The 22,047-nt window shown below is 43.7% G+C and overlaps 1 protein-coding gene across 5 annotated transcripts in view; it reads left to right on the top strand.

Annotated features, from left to right (window-relative positions):
- The window catches only part of LOC140396561 (coiled-coil domain-containing protein 91-like), a 266,598-nt gene extending 252,615 nt beyond the window's left edge, over positions 1-13,983 (top strand). For all 5 annotated transcript variants that reach the window (XM_072485328.1, XM_072485327.1, XM_072485326.1 and 2 more), the window contains one exon: positions 12,632-13,983. In XM_072485328.1, the coding sequence (XP_072341429.1) occupies positions 12,632-12,754 (123 nt within the window). In that variant the 3' untranslated portion in view covers positions 12,755-13,983. The remainder of the gene's footprint in view (positions 1-12,631) is intronic.
- The last annotated feature ends 8,064 nt before the right edge of the window (positions 13,984-22,047 follow it).

The following is a 22,047-nucleotide window of genomic DNA, read 5'->3' as shown; positions in this document are numbered from 1 at the left end:
CTGCCACCCCCAGACACAGATTAGAGGTGGTCACAGGGGTTGCCACGTGCCGAGGTGGGCCTTTTAAAAGGCCCACCTTAGTTGTAAGGGTCTTTGCTCATCTCTTAGACCCTCTATCCTTCACTCCTCACACTGCCTCACCCACTCTCATGCCCCATCCATGCCAACCCACCCACCCTCAATGGCCCCTCATATCTTTTATACCAACCTACACCCCCACCCCCAATGGCATCTCATATCTTCTGTGTCAACATGTGACCCCTACCCACCCACTATGGCACCCTGTTTATTTATTTATTTTCCTTTAAACACGGTAGTGCACATCTTGCCATCCAAAGATAACATCAGCAAAATGGCTGGCTCAGGGATGGTGACACTTTGCCTTTATTAATGCCACCCCACACTATAATTTTTGCTTTCTGACCCATCTGAAACACTGGTGACGATGTAGCTCTTATCACCATATTACACTGTGGTCTCTCACAATTCCATTCTGGCACTTTATCCCCCTTTTGAGCACTTCACCCTATTTTGCTTCTCTTGTCTTTCATTTACAATCCTTATTCCCATTCCTCCGCCCACACTCTCGCCCAAAGATCCACCCTGAATTCCTCACTCAGATATCCTCCATCTTTTTTCCTCTAGGCCCCTGCAATCTTCCATAGAAATGTAGAAAATACGAGCAGGAGGAGGCCATTCAGCCCTTCGAGCCTGCTCCACTATTCATTATGATGGCTGATCATCCAACCCAATAGCCTGATCCTGCCTTCTCCCATATCCTTTGATCCCCTTCGCCCCTAATGCTATATCTAACTGCTTCTTAAAAACATGCAATGTTTTGACCTCAACTGCTTTCTGTATCAGTGAATTCCACAGACTCACCACTCTCTGGCTGAAGAAATTTCTCCTCATCTCAGTCCTACATGGTCTACCCCGTATCCTCAGACTTTGACCACTGGTTCTGGGCACCCCCACAATCGGGAATATTCTCCTTGCAACTGCCCTGTCTAGTCCTGATGGAATTTTCTCGGTTTCTATGAGAATCTCCCCACCCCCCTCATTCTTCTGAATGTCAGTGAATACTGATCCAATCTCTCCTCATACGCCAGTCTTGCCTTCCCAAGAATCAGTCTGGTAAACCTCCTCTGCACAGCCTCTATTGCAACAACATCTTTCCTCAGATAAGACTAAAACTGCACACAATATTCCAGGTGTGGCCTCACCAAGGCCTTGTATAATTATAGAAAGACATCACTGCTCCTGCACTCGATTCCTCTCACTATGAAGGCCCACATACCATTTGCCTTCTTTACCACCTGCTGCACCTGCATGCTTACCTTCAGTGACGGGTGTGCAAGGTCACCCAGGCATCATTGCACATTCCCCTCCCCTAATATATGGCCCGTTTTGCAACCGAAGTGGATAACCTCACATTTATCCAAATTATACTGCACCTGCCATTCATTTGCCCACTCACTCAACTTGTCCAAATCACACTGAAGCATCGCTGCATCCCCCTCACAGCTCATCCTCCCACCCAGTTTTGGATCATCTGCAAATTTGGAGATATTACATTTGTTCCCTCATCTAAATTATTGGGAATAGCTGGGAATCTCCAGGTCTGTGGGGGCGGGGAGGACTCTTAATAGGGGTTTTGCATTGTTTGGGGGGGTGGGGGGGTAGGGTGGCCACCCAATAGACATTTGAGGCAACTCCCTTAAAGAGCTACCCCCTTGGCCCACCGGGAGGTCCACAGTGTCAAATGCACGCTTGTCAGGACCAGCACCAATTCTCGCCCACATGATTCCCAGTCCAGAGGACCGGAGAATCACTATGGCCCTGAGAACACGGTGCTTGGCCCGGTAAATGGATGCAAATGGATTTAGTGACACATCTGCATCTTCTTGAAAAATCTCCCCAGGATACATATCATGGCACTTTCAAACTTCCAATTGGTTAGTTTTTTGCCACCAAAGTTCTGCAGCTGTCAGGCTCCTCAATCACTCCTTCGACTTTGCCTTCAATGTCCTTGCCCCCAGTCATGTCCTTGCACTGCCCCACACTGGTGATTTCCACCAGTACAACCATCATCTCATTCTCAAGTACAGAGTGTGAAGACATGAGTGTATCTGGTGCATTCCTGGTTAAGCCATCCATTGCTAGTTCTGGCCAGAAAACATTGAAATAGTCACGGTAACAAAGGCATGAATGAGCGTCTCGGCTGTAGTTGGACTGAGATGGGTGGAACCATAGAGATGGAAATAGGTAATAGATTGTGAACAGTCCATTTCAGCCTGACGCAGTGGCCAAAGTGGGGGATAGAATTAGTAACGAGGGAACAGAGTTTACAGTGGGAGTCAAAGTCAATGGGCGGAACTGGAAACATCGAAACATACATTCGTCCCTTCGAGCCTGCTCCTCCATTCATTATGATCATGGCTGCCCATCAAGTTCAATACCTTGATCACCCCCCCCCCATATTCTTTGATCCCTTTAGCCCCAAGAGCTGTTTCTAATTCCTTCTGAAATTGCACAACTTTTGGCCTCAACTACTTTCTGTGGTAGTGAATTCCACAGATTCACCGCTCTCTGGGTGAAGAGATTTCTCCTCACCTCAGTCCTGAAAGGTTTACCCCTTATCCTCAACCTATGACCCCTAGTTCTGGACTCAACATCGGGAACATTCTTTCTGAATCTACCCTGTCAAATCCTGTTTGAGTTTTGTAAGTTTCTATGAGATCCCCTCTCACTCTTCTAAACTCCGATGAATATGATCCTAACCGATTTAGTCTCTCCTCATATGACAGTCCCGCCATCCCAGGAATCAGCCTGGTAAACCTTCGCGACACTCCCTCCATAGCAAGAACATCCTTCCTCAGATAAGGACACCCAAACTGCACACAACACTCCAGGTGTGGCCTCATCTATGCCCAAACATTAGCAAGGCCAATGCCTTCAATCTTCCCAATGTTTAAATGGAGCAAATTCAAACTAACTTATGACTAGGTGGCCTGACATCACAGAGGCAGTGACAGAGACCAAGCAGTTGCCATAATTACCTCCAATTCAGAAAATTATTTAGACAAGCGTTGTCTTCCTCAATCTCCCAAATTGTCTGGCAAAAATGCATTGGACAACTTGATTGGTTGAAATATGCTATGGGCTTGAAATTTCAGGGTACATAATGGCCGATTGCACCATATGGTAGAAATACCACTTAAATGGTTTCCTCAGGGATTAGTTCTGCTGCCACTCCTTCTCAAGCTGTCCAGAAATGCAACCAGATAGTGGACATTCATCAATGCTAATGACAATACCTTTGATATTCAAGTGATTTGTCCACCTCAGAAAACATACTCAATAATATGTAGCTTATACTGCCTGAAATCAAGTACGCTAAAGACTGTTTGCCTTTATTTTTCACTTGTATAATTCTAGTGCCTCCAGTGAACTCAACTAAAATAGTCAACTCCTCAAGCATGATGCTCACCCACTCTATTTACGCATTGTCTTCAACAGGTTACTGACCTCCAAAACCACCTATTGAAACATTTTTGCAAAATAAAAACCCCAAATCAGCTAGTCATGAAACTTGCAGACTGTAGCTCTCCACTTTATGCTCATCTGCTCTCGGACTTTGTTCCATCTGGACTTGCTTATTGCACACCAAGCAGTTCTACCCAAACTTTTCCCGGTGTGGCCTCATTTTAATGCCCCAGACTTTGCGTGACCCCAGAGTGAAAATCTGAGGGGTATGAGAGCTGTTGAGGTTTGGAGGGGTTCTCCATTAGGCCACATCCGTCATTAGAAAAATAAAGAGGATTTAAAGGGGCCTTGCACATATTCATACTCAGTCTGAACTTTCTGGTAGCCAATGTTGGCTCGGAGCCCCTGGGGTTGTGATGCACAGTTTCTTTTTCTTATTCATTCTTGGAATGTGGGCGTCGCTGGCTAGGTCATTTCAGAGGTGGCCAGTTAAGAGCCAACCACATCACTGTGTGGATTTGGCGTCACATGTAGGCCAGATCGGGTAAGGATGGCAGAGTTCCTTCTCTGAAGGATATTAATGAACTAGCTGAATTTTTACGACAATCGACAATGGTTTCATGGCCATCATTATACTTTTAATTCCGCACCACTAAGTCACTGCCTCGGAAAGTCCGAAGGTAGATGATTAACTGTATGGCACTGTGTTTTTTGTCAGATATTTTTTAACCTAGTCCCCTCCCATGGGGTTACCTCATCCACAACTTTGTTGTTCAAATGTAATAGACAAATTGGGGAATAGATTGTGACAAAATTATGTAGCCAATTTAGATTTGTTCTATTCACCAACAGAACAGCTCTGTTTGAGGCATCCATTTTTCTCAACCTTTTCTGATCCCTTTAACTTTTCTTGAACTCTCTGAAGACACCCTGACAAATCACCATTTCATCTCTGATCTCGCTCGACTTCATTTTAGATTTAACTGACCACATTGTAGTTGGGTCACTTCTCAACTGCTTTCTAACTGGGAAGGGTCAGTGCACCGCTAATCTTCACTCCTGGGCCTTTTTGACTATCATAAATGTCCTTGTGGACAAATACAAGCCACATTCCACAATCAAATTTGTATCAAACCGACTATTTTACCTGGTGGTCCACACGCTTTACATGCTGATTATGACTATACTTCAACGTGTCTAAAATCCTAAGAATTGGTTATTGTTTTGGCTTCCAGTGGATTATTTGCGGATTGGAAAGTATTGCTCAAAATTCCTGATTGCTTGTCTCATCGATGGCTGATCCCCTGTTTAACTTGGCCTGTTGGGTCCTGCAGCTGGTTTTCTTTAACTGTTCTCTGGAGACTGAATGCTGACAATTGATACCACTTCATTAATGAGCAGCAAAGGAGTTGTAAACATCGTGGTTGATAATGTCCCCCATTCAGCTGAAAATATTCTACCCTTCAAGTCCTTTCTTATTTAGTCGGTTCACAAGACTGAGATGATGAAGTGGCCCCAGGTTTAAATCAGCATCGCAGTCACCATTGTCCCATTTTGTGGAACACTTGCAGTGAAGCAGCGTGCTGTTGTAAACTGGCTCCACAATTTGGGCTGGGACATGGAGGAAGAGAGTGGAAGGTTGAATATTGAGCAACATGGCACTGATGTACCTGCTGAAAGACTAATGCCAAAAAAATGTTGTGCCAATCCGGAGAGGTCTTTTGGATATTCTAAAAGTCTCCAAAGAGAAGGGGGAAAAACGCTTAATGCTCGCAGGAAAGAATGATTTCATTCAGTGAAAATGAACAACTGTTTAGAGCACTGGGAAAGTATCCACAAATATCACATTAAATGACTGATGAAGTTATATAGATGTCTGACAACCTGAATTTGTTGCAAGCCCACATAGAAATCTGGCAAGCTCTCAATTACCCAACTGCTGAAAAGGTATTTGAGACCTTCATATTTCACCATTACTTTCAGAAATTATTTCACGGTGCCAGACATCTTGTGTGCCATTATGACGTGTACGAACATGTTTAATTTAAAATTTTTGTTAACAGGATAATTATGTAAGTTTTATCTTTCTGTGAAAATACTACAGAGTTCTTTTAATTAAAAGATAATTGTAGTAATTCCTTTTTTGTTAAAGCAGCTTCACTAATCCAAGATGTCTGTGTGTTCATTGCAGCTTCTGTGGAATTAAATGTCAGCACTCTATCCAGTAAAGCTACTTTCACTGTTAAATGCTTTAACGTTTTGCAGCTGAAATGAAGGTGCCACATAAGCCCCAAAGTATCAGATTATACACAGAATTTGTATTGATATTTCCAGTCATCAGACGATGTGACTACAGCTGTTCCAGACTCTCCCATATCATTTTTAATGAATCTGACTGAAGTTAATGTATACCTGTGGACTTCACATATGCTTGTGATAAAAGAGTAACATACCTCTCTCACTTTTTATTCTCTGAGAAGGTTAATAGGGCAATGCCCAATTTTTGGTTCCTTTGGGGTAGGTTGGTATTTGTAAACTTATTGTCCTAAGGCCTTGGAGACGATATGGAGTATTTAAATAATAATAATAATCGCTTATTGTCACAAGTAGGCTTCAAATGAAGTTACTGTGAAAAGCCCCTAGTCGCCACATTCCTGCACCTGTTCGGGGAGGCCAGTACGGGAAGTGAACCCGTGCTGCTGCCTTGTTCTGCATTACAAGCTAGCTATTTAGCCCACTGTGCTAAACCAGCCCCTTTTAGGAGAATTCAAAAATGTTATCATCCACACATTATTTAACTACACAACATTCCCAATGGAAAAATAGCACTTTCCTGTACTTCTGCAATAAATGTGCTTGTGGTTATTGCTTACTCTTAGGTTCAACGCATTATCCTTTTGGTCAGGAGAAAGATTTATTTTCTTGAAATGGTGGCTGTTTACTTGACATCTTAAACCCTTGGCATTTTGAATTGCAACACAGGTAAAGCAATTTGGAATCCTGAAACATTTATGTATGATTTTTAGGTCAGTTCTTGACTGAATGCTGAGTAAAATAGAGATTCATTAGAAATCAACATTTTGCTTCGATCCAGACCTCTGGTACTTTTTATTTGGAGAGTAGCTGAGCTTTACAGATCAGAAAGGTTCCAGCTGCTGGCTTAACTGATCTCAGCCTGAGTAACAAAAGTTGGTGCTACAGTTGGCTTTAGTTTGCCTGCATTAGAGAGGAGAAAATGGGCCACGGTTCTTCTTCGTTATTGAAAACTAGTGTCTTATGGAGGTACATGTGTGTGGGTGTTGAGAAAAGATTGGGCTTAGACTGTGGTGGCCAATGTGATTAAACAGCCTGCCAGCACATTCAATCAGAGTTCACAGCTTCCTAATGTACTGGAAGACAACCAACATGCATGTAACTGTACGCCAGTGAAGAATCAATACCCAGAGAGGAAAGAAAATTTCTAAGGAGCCAATTTTCAAGAAAGACCTGAGGTAAGAAACTGTACAAGTGAACATTCTTTTTCAGACTTAGTTCCACCACGGGTCCTGCATCCAAGTGGCCATTTTCACATGTGTTCCTCTGAATACTCAAATGTCTGTGGGCAGTTTTACTATGGGGAATATCGTAGCCAAAATCAGTTTGGTTACCACCCAACATGCACTTTCTACCACACAAAGACCTATGCAGTTTTAAGTTTCCCCAGAATATTGCTGTGCTATTGCAATACAACCTGTAGTGCTTTATATTTTTGATGATTTTGTTTCTGAATTGTTCTGCTGTGAAGAATTACTGTTTGAATAGTAGTTCTGGTTGGCTGCTCATGGTTTTGTTTAGGATTTCAGAATGTCTGTGGCAAGAGGGTCGACACTCAGTCCTCCTGTACTGCCCAATACAGTGACTCAGAAAGAAGATTCTGCCTAGATCTGATGTGTTTGTACTGTGACATTATTAATGCAGTGACGTTACATTCTAATTAAACTGTTTTCAATATTAAAATTAATTTTTTTGCCTGTCAGAAAATGACTGTCATCCTCAGCATGATGGTGGTTTGCTTGAGTCCTATAACATATTGCTTCACTTGCTCTCACTTATTGGATATACATAACAACTTATGGCTTTATTTGCAAGGCGTGCACATTTATTTTATTATTTCTGAATCTTATAATATGTGAAAAAATAGGTTGTATCTTGGGATGTCGGGATAATGTTTCATGCCAATTTGTATTGGTCACCCTTATATTATCCACACGACTGGATAATACTTCTGATAATTCTGAATACACATAGGGGCAGAAATTTCCTTCAAGCAAATAAATAAATAATTCCTCAACTTGAAACAAGTTACATGTTTAGAAAATACGAGGCATTGAAGGGAGTCATGTGTTTTAGGATTTTACTAATATTTAGAATTAAAATAAAACCTAAACTCGAATGTATGTAAATTGTATCTTTATATCTTTTACTTTTAAGCCCTTAAAATCAACTTCCATTCATCTGTCTGACAGTATAGTTTTGGATAATTAGGTTAGGAAATTAGGAAGGTTTAAAAACGAGACCCAACAACAACACACCCTGACTCTCTACTTGATATCTGGTTTACCTCCTTCCTGGTCACCATTTCATTCTTTCTCCTTGTTTCCAGAAATACATTTACATGTCCCTTGAGCTATTTAGGCAAACGCATGAAATGGTTAACAAAAACAAGCAACCTATTCTTGTTAACCCTATCCATCAGATTTTTAAACAAACATTTAAAAGTTTTGGGTGTCGCTGGCTAGGCCAGCATTCATTGCCCATCCCTAATTGCTCTTGAGAAGGTGGTGTTGAGCTGTCTTCTTCCAATCGCTGCAGGCCCTGAGGTGTAGGCACACCCACGGGTGTTAAGGAGGGAGTTCCAGGATTCTGACCCAGCAACAATGAAGGAACGGCGCTGTACTTCCAAGTCAGGAAGGTGAGTGGTTTGGAGGGGAACTTCCAAGTGGTGGTGTTGCCATGTATCTGCCCTTGTCATCTAGATAGTAGACGTCATGGCTTCAGAAGGTTCTGCCTCATGTGCCTTGATGAGTTCCTGCAGTGCGTCTTGTAGCTGATACACACTGCGGCCACTGTTCATCGGGGATGGAGGGAGTGAATGTTTTTTGTGGAAGGCATTCAAGAAGGCGGCTTTGTCTTGAAACTTTAAAAGCTTTGGACATCGCTGGCTAGGCCAGCATTCATTGCCCATCCCTAATTGCTCATGTCAAGCTTCTTGAGTGTTGTTGGATCTGCACTCATCCAGGCAAGTGAAGAGTATTCCATTGCACTCCTGACTTGTGCCTTGTAGATGGTGGACAGACTTTGGGGAGTCAGGAGTGAGCTACTCGCTGCAGAATTCCTGACCTCTGGGCTGCTGTTGTAGGCACAATATTGCTTTGGTTAGTCCAGTTCAGTTTCTGGTCAATGATAACCCCCAGAATGATGACAGTCAGAGAATTAAGCAATGGTAATGCCATTGAATGTCAAGGGCAAATGGTTAGATTCGCCTTTGTTGCAGATGGTTATTGCCTAACACTTGTGTGGCGTGAATGTTATTTGCCATTCGTCAGCCCAATCCTTGGACATTATCCAGGTCTTGTTGCATTTGACGTGAACTACTTCAGTGTCTGAGGAGTTGCAAATGATGCGGAACTTGTGCAATCATCAGCGGACATCTCACATCTGACCTTCTGATGGAAGGAAGGTCATTGATGAAGCAACTGAAGATGGTTGGGCCTAGGACACTACCCTGAGGAACTCTTGCAGTGATGTCTTGGAGCTGAGATAATTGCCCTCCAACCATCACAACCATATTCCTTTGTGCCAGGTATGACTTCACCCAGCGGAGAATTTTCCCACTGATTTCAGTTTTGTTCGGACTCCTTGGGCGGGATTCTCCCCTACCCGGCGGGGCGGGGGGTTCTGGCGTGATGGAGTGCCGTGAACCACTCCGGTGTCGGGCCGCCCCAAAGGTGCGGATTTCTCCGCATCTTTAGGGGCCAAGCCCTCACCTTGAGGGGCTAGCCCCGCGCCGGAGTGGTTGGCGCGCCGCCAGCCGGCGGGAAAGGCATTTGACGCCACGCCAGTCGGGGCCAAAAGGTCTTCACCGGGCGGCGGAAGTCCGCGCATGCGCGGGAGCTTCACGGCTGCTGATGTCATCCCCGCGCATGCGCAAGGGTGGTGTCCCCTCCGCATTGGCCATGGTGAAAACTGTGGCGGAGGGAAATGACTGCCCCCATGGCACAGGCCCGCCTGCGGATCGGTGGGCCCCAATCGCGGGCCAGGCCACCATGGGGGAACCCCCCGGGGCCAGATTGCCCGTGCCCCCCCCCCAGGAGCCCGCTCCCTTGTCCTGCCGGTAAGAAAGGTGGTTTAATCCACGCCGGCGGGACAGGCATTCCAGCAGCAGGATTTCGGCCCATCACGGGCCGGAGAAACGCCGGAGGGGGGCCCGCCAGAACGGCGTGGCGCGACTCCCGCCCCCGCCGAATATCCGGTGCCAGAGAATTCGGCAACCGGCGGGGGCGGGATTCACGCCAGCCCCCGGTGATTCTCTGACCCGGCGGGGGGCCGGAGAATCCCGCCCCTTGATGCCACACTTAGTCAAATGCTGCCTTGATGCCAAGGGCAACACTCTTACCGCACCTATGGCTCTTGCGTCCATGTTGATGATGCAATTTAATGCACAGCCATCCCCTATTACTAGTGTTGTAACTCCTTAATAGGAAAAGATAAATATACTCTGGGAATTTCACGAATACTCTGGAAAGTTATTTGACTCCTTAACACAAATAAATAAACTCCAGCCAATCAATGGCATCCACAACTCATGAGTCGACACACTTAACTAAATAGGTTCCTCCCCCAATCTACCTTGTTAACTTGTTTGAATCAATTTGATCACTTATTGTATTTGACTCAATTAGCTTCAATTGAACAAAGGATGCATGCTACTCTGTTTCTAAAGCAGTTTTTCTCAATTGCTTTAATTGTGTTACTGTACCAAACAGCTTAGAATTGTGAACAGTTTAACTATTTTGTAAAGTTGAGATATGTGAAGAGATTGTGAGTATCGAGGCACCGGTTGGGATTTTCTAACTCCCTTCTGTTTAGATTTTATACGCATTTTGTGAACTGAGATGAGAAGAAATTACGTCCCTCAAAAGTTGGAATCTTAGAAATTCCCTACCCCACAGGTTAGTGGATGCTCCCCGATTAAATACATTGAAGGCTAATATAGGCAGTTTTTTTGGCGGAATCAGGGAATATGAGGAATGGGCAGCAAGGTGAAGCCAAAGGTGAGCCATGATTGTATTGAATAACTGAGCAGGCTCGAGTGACCATTCAGTCTTTCCCTATTTCTTGTGTTCCCATGTTAGGGCGGCATGGTGGCACAGTTCGCACTGTTGCTACACAGCGGGTCCCAGGTTCGATTCCCGGCTTGGGTCACTGCCTGTGTGGAGTTTGCATGTTCTTCCCCTGTCTGCGTGGGTTTCCTCCGGGTGCTCCGGTTTCCTCCCACAAGTCCCGAAAGACGTGCTTGTTAGATGAATCGGACATTCTGAATTCTCCCTCTGTGTACCCGAACAGGTGCCGGAATGTGGCGGCCAGGGGATTTTCACAGTGGCTTCATTGCAGTGTTAATGTAAGCCCACTTGTGACACGAATAAATATTATTATTTAAGATGACCTTGTCATAATTGCACAAGTTGACAAGTGTTTTTGCCCAACACGGATGTCAGGAATAAATTCACGACGCTTGACAGATATTTTGCTCTGGCTATCGAAAGGACTATCTGAATGGTTGAGTCTGAAAGGATTTTCAAATTTTGGTTGTAATTAATCCCCAAGTTGTATGCAGGATGTTGTGTGTACGTAACCAAGAGTGGGTGAAGGAAAGCCCAAGGTGAACTGTCTACACACACTCAATAAGTGGCAGAAAAATGAAATACAGCCAGAGATTGCTTTTTGGCATGCACAGGATTCTACAAACTGCTCTTCGAAAGAAAAAAACTGAAAAGGAAGATGAAAATATTTAGGCACACTATTTTCCTTCATCTGTGTACAGGACCAGAACCTGAAACCAGTCGGCTGGGATGAATGGTTTCTTCATTTTGCCTGCCAGGACTTGTTTTGTAAGATATTTGTATTGTATTTTACGTCTCAGTTTTGACTGCATTGATTTTTTTTATTGTGCTGACATGATCTTGAAAGTAACAACTTAGGTTTTTCTACCTTATTTTTCATATTTTTTAAAAGCCAAAAGAAACTCCTGTACCACCCTTCTATTCACTGATTAAAATGTCTGGATGGACTAAGGTGATTGAATGAATAACATTTCATACGCGGAGTGGGATTCTGCGGCCTCCCAGCCGCATGTTTCTCGACAGTTTGATTCTCTGTTCCCACTGCTGTCAATGAGAATTCCCATTGAAGCCACCCCGTGGGGAAACCCACGGGCGGGGGTGGGCTGCCGGCAGGACCATCGAATCCCGCCGCCAGTGAATGGCTGGAGAGTTTTGACCAAAGACTAAAGCAGATGTTAATAGCGGCATAAAGGTCAGCCCTGTATGTTTGATCCAGAATGGGTGGGTGACTGAATAGTTTGATCAGAACTGGATCGATGCACTGTGGAAAAATTGGCTACAGGTACAAAGGTGTTTGTATTTCAGCACTGGAATCGAGGTATGTGATTAGATAAACAGTAAGTGATACTTTCATGTTACACCTTTTTAATACAACTATGCCAGTAGTTGTTCTTCACTGCCTACGTGTGGCTTTGTGAGATTGAAAAAGCAGAGCATTAATCCCATGCACTCTGCTGTTTAACTTTTTATTGGCTGGAACAGGATAATGAGATAGTTGAATCTTCTCAATTATAGAACTGTCACTGGCATCAAAGTGAACTATCAGAGTTTGTATAAATTTATCAATTTTAGCTTTTTGTGAAGCTGCACTAGCTGCAATAGCCCTGTCACTATTGTAAGAATATTTTGCCATATATTCTGTATTTATGTTAATATGCTGATGGCATCAGCAGTGTTCTGTTTTCATACGTGTGTTTTCAATCAGATTTTGGTTCTAATGTGGTGTGTAGCAATGGTTTATTTTGCATGTTTTTGTCTTGCAGCTTGACCAGGTGGCCCGTCAGCGTAACCTAGCCAGTTTGGGACTGTTTCTATCATGTGCACAGAAGCAGTTATCTGCTCTGCTGGACGATGTGCCAGTAGCTATGGAACAAGACAGCGAGTAGCTTTAAGTAGATTAAACAGAAGAAGCAAGTAAACACAGTAATACAATAAATCTGACACAACCCATTTTGTCTCTGTGTGTTGGAAAATACCATTCCTTATTGTGCATGTTAGTTAAAAATATTTAAATATCAGTATCAACTTTACAGACCGTCTCAGACTATTTTATACACAACAAAATTCATATACAGGCACAATGCAAGCTGTTGAATAAAGAAGTAATATTGAAAGTTTATAAGCACTGACTTTACACAAAAGATGCCAGCCTTGCACCAGACAGAGCGGTATTAGATACTAAAGACCTGAACCTGGTCTTGAGAGAACTTTGTGCATTAGATGTGAGAAATCTTTAATTTCGTAAATTTGTTCTTGCCTTTGCATCTTCTGAGAAATGACACTATAATTTTTATATAGGCAGTTCAGTGTTTTATTTTTTGTGGCTTTGGGATCAACCTTAGAATGTACTTCAATGCACTTGGTTTAAATTCAGGTTGAGTCCATCACTGTAATATGAAAAACTTACATTTTATTTTAGGTGAAGCATTCACATAGGCAACCCTAAAAAAAGAGTGAAATTATAGGCCTGGCTTATGTGATGGTAATGGTGATGCCAAACTGTCAGCACTCATCAACGTTATCCCATTGGGCAGCACGGTGGCGCAGTGGGTTAGCATTGCAGCCTCATAGCGCCGAGGTCCCAGGTTCGATCCCGGCTCTGGGTCACTGTCCGTGTGGAGTTTGCACATTCTCCCCGTGTTTGCGTGGGTTTCGCCCCCACAACTCAAAAATGTGCAGGGTAGGTGGATTGGCCACGCTAAATTGCCCCTTAATTGGAAAAAATGAATTGGGTACTCTAAATTTTGAAAAAAATCATTATCCCATTGAAGCTGATAGCAATTTCGGGAATCCGTAAATCTACAGAAAAATGTGAAAATCCAGACGCTGCTGTCAATGAATCCATACTCCTCCAGACATTGTAATGTAGATGTATTTAAGAACTAATTGAAGAACTGCAACCTCTATTGCAATCATGAATTGACAAAATCTTGCACTTCTATGCTGTTAATCTTGCTGTAACGTTTATGCACCATGTTGAATGAAGTGTAACAATGTTTTTAATGACATACTAACTTCAGAATTACTGGTGAACATCCTTGCTAGACCTAAAAACTAATTTTATATTCACGGATTGTCAAAACTCTTCATAATAAATTCTGCATATTTTGAAAAAGGATTTATTTTCACTTCTTTAAAAATTATTTTAGCTTGCATCGTAATACCTTCATCGTCATTTATTTCACAGTATGTAAATTTAAGTTACAAGAGGATATTGGGTGCTTTTAACTTCCTGGTTTGCAATGTGAGAGTATTCCAATGTGATTGGCTCCTAACCTGTTTGCTGGCATCACAGCTGCTGTATGCTGTATGTCAGGACTTCCTTTTGGCACCATGTTTAAACTCTGCCATTGGGAGAGGGGAAATCCACATCTGAGCGGGTGGCTAGATTTTTGTGAGCAGTGTTTTTTGAGGTCACTTGCTTTGACCCCTGCTTTGTTGTTGAAGGCTCAAACATTTAGTACAAATCGAAGGAGGAGGCTACCTTAAAGTAAAGAATTGCCGATCGGTTAAAGTAGCATCCTTTCCATAAACATTCTAAACAATGAAATTTGCATTGCAAAAGATTTATATATATATATATGAAAATATAATAATTTTTTTAAAACTTTTTATTGGAGGCATTTTCAAATTATACATAATGAAGAAAAAGCAACCACAGCAACAGCAAAACAGCCCAAACATCCTTACACCATCCCCTCCCATTCTACCCACTGCCACCCCTTTTAACTTTTAACCCAACCTGAGATAAAAAGAACCCCCCCACCCCCACTCTGATTCCATTGAAAAACATTAGTGTTGTTTATGCTTGGTGTTATTGGGATGTGCCATACCAACGAAGTTAATGGTTCTAATCTCTTTTCCCTAACCATGAAACTCACCCGTTAGAATATTTGTTGACACAATGGATTGGCATGTCTGGCAAGTACACTAACAATTTAATTTTCATTATTTTTTGGGAAACTGGGAAACTTTCAATGATTTTTACATGCTAAACTTGAGACCAATTACACTGAATCCAATTAAAAATTAAAAGAATTCAGTAGTGTACTATTACGTGCACAGGGAAATTGACACATGAACAAATCTGCTACATTACCATAGCTTGGCAGCTAAAATGAGTGGATAGTTGACTGTTGTTATTAGTGAGAGTGACTGTCCCGATTTTGGCTAAGCTTGTTGCCATGCTGTGTTTCACTAATTTTGGTTATGTTTTAAGAAACCTGCGATTACAGAACGAGTGTCCTGGTATTTTAACAATGGAGTGATATGGACAAATCCTCCTGAAGAACTCATTTCTCTCTCATAATTTAGGCCTGCTTTTTGGCAAGGGAAGAAGTTGCAGGTGAAAATTCAGTAAGTCGCCACTTAATGTTTTAAGAAATATCGTTAAGCACTGGTAACGGCACCTCTGCCGTTCTCGCCGGCCCGATACCCCACACGTCCTGTGGTAGTGGCGGCTCTGAGGATCTGGGGCCAATGGAGGAGATATAAGAGAGTGGAGGGAGCATCGATTTGGACTCCTATTTATAATAACCACAGGTTTGTACCGGGTAGGCTAGATGGCGGGTTCCGCAGTTGGCAGAGGGCAGGAATTAGAAGGAGGAGGGATGTATTTATAGACGGGAGCTTTCCCAGCTTGAAAGCTTTGGAGGATAAATTTATATTGCCAGCAGGGAATGGGTCGAGGTATTTGCACGTGCGAGACTTCCTGAGAAAACAGGTGCCGGCCTTTCCGCTGCTGCCGCCATGGGGGATACAGGATAGAGTAGTCTCCAGTACCTGGGTGGGAGAGGGGAAGGTATTGGATATTTACAAGGAGCTTTCGGAGGCGGAGGAAACCCTGGAGGAGAAGCTTGAGGGCAAGTGGGAGGACGAGCTAGGTGGGCGGATGCCCTAGGCAGGGTTAATACCTTAGGGACTTTTCACAGTAACTTCATTTGAAGCCTGCTTGTGACAATAAGCGATTTTCATTTCATTTCATTTCCTCATCATGTGCCAGGCTTAGCCCGATACAATTTAAGGTAGTCCACCGGGCACACATGACAGCGGCTAGGATGAGCAGGTTTTTCAGGGTAGAAGATAGGTGTGCGCGGGAAGCCCAGCAAATCATGTCCACATGTTTTGGGCATGCCCGAAGCTTAGAGGGGTTTGGCAGGGTTTTGCTCAGGCAATGTCCACGGTGCTAAAAACAGGGGTGGTGCCGAGTCCGGAGGTCGCGATCTTTGGAGTTTCTCCAAAGTAGAGTAGTCCGGAGTAGCGATCTTCGGAAGAGCCGGGAGTTCAGGGGGCGAAAGAGGCTGACGTCGTGGCCTTTGCCTCCCTGGTAGTCCGGAGACGGATCTTGTTAATGTGGAGGGACTCAAAGCCCCCGAGTGTAGAGACCTGGGTTAGTGACATGGCTGGGTTTCTCAGTCTCGAGAAAATAAGGTTCGCCTTAAGAGGGTCAATGTTAGATTCACCCGGAGGGGGCAGCCGTTCGGCGACGTTCTCGGGAAAAATTAAAATGTCTGCAAATGCAGTATTCCACGGGGGTGGGGGAGCGCGGATTGTTGTTGTGTGGTTGAGGTGCGTGAAGATTGGGCTGGGGGGGAAATGTTTATTTTACTATGTTGTTGTCATTGTTTGTGTTACTGTTATAAAAATGTTCAAATACCTCAATAAAATATTAAAAGAAAAAGAAATATTGTTAAGAAATATGCATTGAAATATGAAATGTAATTATATCACTTTTTAAACAGGCTGATGAAAACCTGTTAGCCATCAGAATCTTGTATTGTGCATAAAACTTTAAGGTCTGTTTGCAGTGAGACGCTGAATATTATAACTGAAATATGGAAACGTTCATTTTCTTTTTCTGCCTTTATAGACATGTACTTATATACTGTTAGGTAAAGGTAAAGTCGCCATAGTCGACCATAGGCTGCTTTCCCCTTTGAGGGGAGAGCTGACTGGTGGTGATTTTCACCTGAGGATGGGAATAGAGGGTTATGGACCCCGGAAGTGTAGCAGATTTTAGTTTAGACGGGCAGCATGGTCGGCGCAGGCTTGGAGGGCCGAAGGGCCTGTTCCTGGGCTGTACTTCTCTTTGTTCTTTGTTATGACCACACCTCAGGCGAGGTTGAGAAGGTTACATGAATAACCTCAGCCGGTACGGGAATTGAACCCGTGCTGGTGGCCTTGCTCTGTATCACGAACCAGCTATCCAGCCAAGTGAGCTAAACCAGCCCCCCCCCCTCCCATTATATATTGTACTTCGCACTATATGTGCATGGGTGCGACTATTCCATACTCCCATCACTCCATTAAAATTTAAAAGTTGTACTGAAAAGTATACCAGCAAAATATTTATGGCAGAAACTGAGCAATGCTTAATGGTAATTAAAGCTTCCCTAGTAAACCCAATGACAATTCAGGAGTTTTATTTTGTTCCTCCTTCTTTTATCCCACCTTACCACCATTCCATACAAATGTGAAAAAATGACATCCAGGTTAGAAATTCCAATACAAAGTTCACCTACCATCTTGCAAGGCATCTGAAGTGCACGCTCAAATACCAGCAAATTATACAACCATCTGTCAGCCCTGTCATTCATCTCTATTTGTTGCAATGTTCAGGAATATCTATCATATGAAAAAAGGAAGAGGTTCACACTTCAGTTGCATAACTGAATGATAAAGTACGGAAATATGTGAGGCATGAGAAATGTTGTGCAAGAATCTTGTTTAATTCAGGGCCACTGCAGAACAGGAAACCATGACAGGAAGCTTAGTAATGTTAGAAGCCATTGCTAGAAACTAAGGGGGCGATTTTGAGCCCGCAGTAGCCACGGCGACGGGACGGGACGGGACGGGGGGGGGTGTGGGGGTGGAGAACCCCTAAGCTCAGGCAGCACTGAAGGCAGAGGACATGAGCTGTATGGATGCTCAAGGTCAAGCTGTCAGTTGTTAATGTCTGTACGGTTGGCTGTTTCGGTTGAAAGGCTTGTGTACTCTGAAACTCATGAGAGCTGGAGGAATGAGGGTGCACTCTAAGGATGACATCGAATGCTAGTCACAGTCTTCACACGAATCAGACATGTCCCGCCTGCCACAAGGAGAAACAGTTGCCTGATCATCTCCCTGACCATTGATAGTCAATTGTGTGAATTAAGTCAGCATTGCAATGTATGAGTGTGCCACTGATTGCTGTGAAATTTTTAATCCTTTAACCATTGAACTCCAAGGCTCATACTCACAACTACATAATAGAGAGGTGTCAGATATGTGTCCCACAATACAAGTTGTTATGGTGAAGTCTCTCATCAGTCACTTCGTTCAAGGGATTACAGGCGACAGCATCTTGTTTCCCCCATGAGGTTAGGATGCAGGTCCTTTGCTGCACTCACCTCACCATTTTGGAGGGGGGGGATCGCACATATTCACATTGAGGATGCCATTCATCGTGTTGTGTGGCACTACCATTGTGCTAAACGGGATAGATGCAGAACAGATCCAGCAACTCAAGACTGGACATCCATGAGGGACTGTGGGCCATCAGCAGCAGCAGCATTGTACCAGGCCACAATCTGTAACCTCGTGACCCGGCATATCCCCCACTCTACCATTGCTGCCAAGCTAGGAGCTCAACCATGGTTCAATGAAGAAAGCAGAAGGGCATGCCAGGAGCAGTACCAGGCATATCGAAAAATGAGGTGTCAACCGATGAAATTACAATGCAGGACTACTTGTTTGCCAAACAGCACAAGCAGCAAGCAATAGTCAGCTAAGGGATCCTACAACCAACAGCTCAAATCTAAGCTCTGCAGTTCTGCCCATCCAGTCGTGGATGGTAGTGGACAATTAACTGATATCAAGAATCAGCTGAAGGCACTGGATACTGCAAAGGCTATTGTCCCTGACAATTTTCCGCCAAATAGTACTGAAGACTTGTGTTCCAGAACTTGCCGTGCCCCTAGCTAAGCTGTTCCAGAACAGCTACCATACATCTATCCAGCGATGTAGAACATTTCCCAGGTATGCCCTGTTCACATAAAGCAGGATAAAACCAACCTGGCCAATTACCTCCCTGTCAGTCTACCCTGAATCATCAGTAAGGTGTTAGCAAGGGTCATCAACAGTACTATCAAATGGCACTTACTAAGCAATAACTTGCTCACTGACACTCAGTTTGGGTTTCGCTCAGGTCACTTCTTATCTCATTGCAGCCTTGATTCAAACATGGACAAAAGAGCTGAAACCCCGAGGTGAGGTGAGATGTCCTTGACAGCATTTGGTCAAGTATGGCACCAAGGAGCCCTAGCAAAACTGGAGTCAAAGGGAATTGGGGGAAACGCTATGCTGGTTGGAGTCATACCTGGCACAAAGGAAAATGGTTGTGGCTTTTGGAGGTCAGTCATCTCAGCTGCAGGGCATCACTGCAAGAGTTCCTCAGGGAAGTGTCCTAGGCCCAAATACCTTCAGCCGCATCATCAATGAACTTCCAACATAAAGTCAGATGTGGGGATGCTCGCTGATGATTGCACAATGTTCAGCACTTCAGAAACTCAAGAAGTCAATGTGCAAATGCTGCAAGACCTGGACAATATCCAGGCTTGGCCTGACAAGTGGCGAGTAACATTCACACCACACAAGTGCTAGGCAATGATCATCTCCAATACGAGAGAATCAAACCATCAGCCCTTGAATTCAATGGCATTACCATCACTGAATTCTCCACTATCAACATCCTGGGGGGTTACCATTAACCAGAAACTGAACTGGACTAGCCATATAGATACTGTGACTGCAAGAGCAGGTCAGAGGCTGGGAATCCTGCAGCGGGTAACTCAGTTCCTGACTCCCCAAAGCCTGTCCACCAGCTACAAGACACAAGTCAGAAGTGTAATGGAATACTCTCCTCTTGCATGGATGAGTGCAGATCCAACAACACTTGAATAGCTCAACACCATCCAGAACAAAGCAGTCCACTTGATTGGCACTCCTTCTACAAGCATTCACTCCCACCATCACCGACGCACAGTAGCAGCAATGTGTACCATCTACAAGACACACTGCAGGAACTCACCAACTCCCCTTAGACAGCACCTTCCAAACCCATGAACACTACCATGAGAAGGACACAGGAAGCAGATACCTGGGAACACCACCACCTGGACGTTCCCCTCCAAGTCACTCACCATCCTGACTTGGAAATATATATCGCCGTTCCTTCACTGTCGCTGGGCCAAAATCTTGAAACTCCCTCCCTAACAGCACTATGGGTGTACCTACACCACATGGACTTCAGTGGTTCAAGTAGGCGGCTCACCACCACCTAAAGGGCAATAAGGGATGAGCAACAAATGCTAGCCTAGCCAGTGAAGCCCATCTCATGGAAATTAATTTTAAAAATGAAGTTTATTTAAGGTGGAAGATCAGGGACCAAATTGGAGTGCATAATAGTAGAGTATGGAGTTAACAAAATCATGGTTTCAGCAAAGATAGGCTGGGGAAGTGGCTGATATGGATGTTACTATAGATAGAGAAGGGATTAGGTTGATCATGTAGTGGAGAGGACATGTCTTGGGGAAGCTCAGCTCAGGAGCAAGTAGAATGGCAAGTTTGCAAAACAATCTAGTTCAGTCTGCAATGGGAGATTGACTGAATCAGTGGTGAAAACCCCAAATAGTTAGATAATAACTTTCAAGACTGTGGGGGAAAAGCTAATTCTAGCATAGGCTCACCAGATATAGCAACTAATAAATATCAGTTAATTTCAGCAAATTTCACATTGTATGCAATGGCAACCTATTGTAAAACTGTATGCTCGCTAAGCTGATTAAGGTTTGTGAGAAGATTTGTTGCAATAGTCTAACGTCATTCTGTAAATAATGTTGTAGCATCTTCATCAAATAAGAAAACTCCTGACATTCTAAGATTTCGCTGCTCTTTCCCAATCAGAGTGAAAAATGAGTTATTTTCGAAAAGGCGAAACTGTTTCATTGTCTTCATTAACAGTTTAATTATTTGTGTTCCACTGTATCTGCACATCAGCAGATGCATTGGATCCATGAGAAAAGTTCACCCTGTGTGGTGATGTTGCAGTGCAGACAGTGCATTATTTTTCCTTTGAGACTTGTGCAGTGTTTTCTGCCCGCCGTATTGTAACCCTCAAAATATGCACCTGTTTGGTTCAACGCCAAAGGAAACCTGACATTCTTTGCATTCTAATGGGGATCAGTAGGAAATGCAATTACAGGAAAAGCATTGATTTCTGGCATTAATTAGATGAACCAGTTAACTATCATTTAGCACTGGTGGTCCCACGGTTATATTCCAAAAACAGTTTGTCCATTTTGTATGGATTTTCTCATAGGAGGGAGATAGTTGGATGGCTTGCGTGTTTATTTAAGCAGTGGTGCAAAGCGGAGGCTGGCAAACACCTGACAGCCAAGCTCAGCTTTGCCGCACATGGCCTCTGATAAACACCATCCACTGTGTGCTCAACTATTTTTAGGAACAAACTGAAAACTATTCATTCTTCAAATTGTTTAAACTTCCTGTTCCAAGGTCCACCAGACATTAAGCATGAGGTGGAAAGTAACATGCCGTAACATAGACAAGTATGTGAACATGTAGCTGGTGAAAGGGTTATCCTCTTGTGTCAACAATTACTCTCTAGCATCTTGAATCGCTGGGTATTAGAGGCACATTTAATCTGGAGAGAGGAATCCCATTAAATCCCTGCACCATTTGGGGAAATACTGTCCTAAACTTCCTGTCTGTTTTGCAGTTCACTCATCCACTCTTTTCCTTGGTGTCCAGCTTACGAAAACTTGAGGGCCATGTTAACTTTTGTGAGTTTCTTTTTTCTGACAATCTTTGCTGTAACATTTAACAGCTGTATTACTTCGAGCTCAGAGGAATCTCCAATCTGGAAGTGGTTGCTTATGTTTCATCATTGGGCTAGATTTCCAAAGCTGTCAGCAGAATGTCCCAATCCAGATGGTAATGTGGTTGAATATCAGTGACAGATAAATAGGACATTGAAATGGGCTTGCTGAGAGCAAGTTGCTGCCGGACACTTTTTATTTTCTAATAGGCAGCTCCCCACAAACTGCCAGAATCGCCAACCCTGTAAACTTGACATTTCCCAAAACAGATTCTCCTGATTCCAGTTGTTTTCTGACGCAGCGGG

Source organism: Scyliorhinus torazame, chromosome 19, assembly GCF_047496885.1.
Source record: "Scyliorhinus torazame isolate Kashiwa2021f chromosome 19, sScyTor2.1, whole genome shotgun sequence".
Lineage (NCBI taxonomy): Eukaryota > Metazoa > Chordata > Chondrichthyes > Carcharhiniformes > Scyliorhinidae > Scyliorhinus > Scyliorhinus torazame.
Note: the sequence above shows the minus strand (reverse complement) of the source record. Positions and strands in the feature narration are given on the sequence as shown.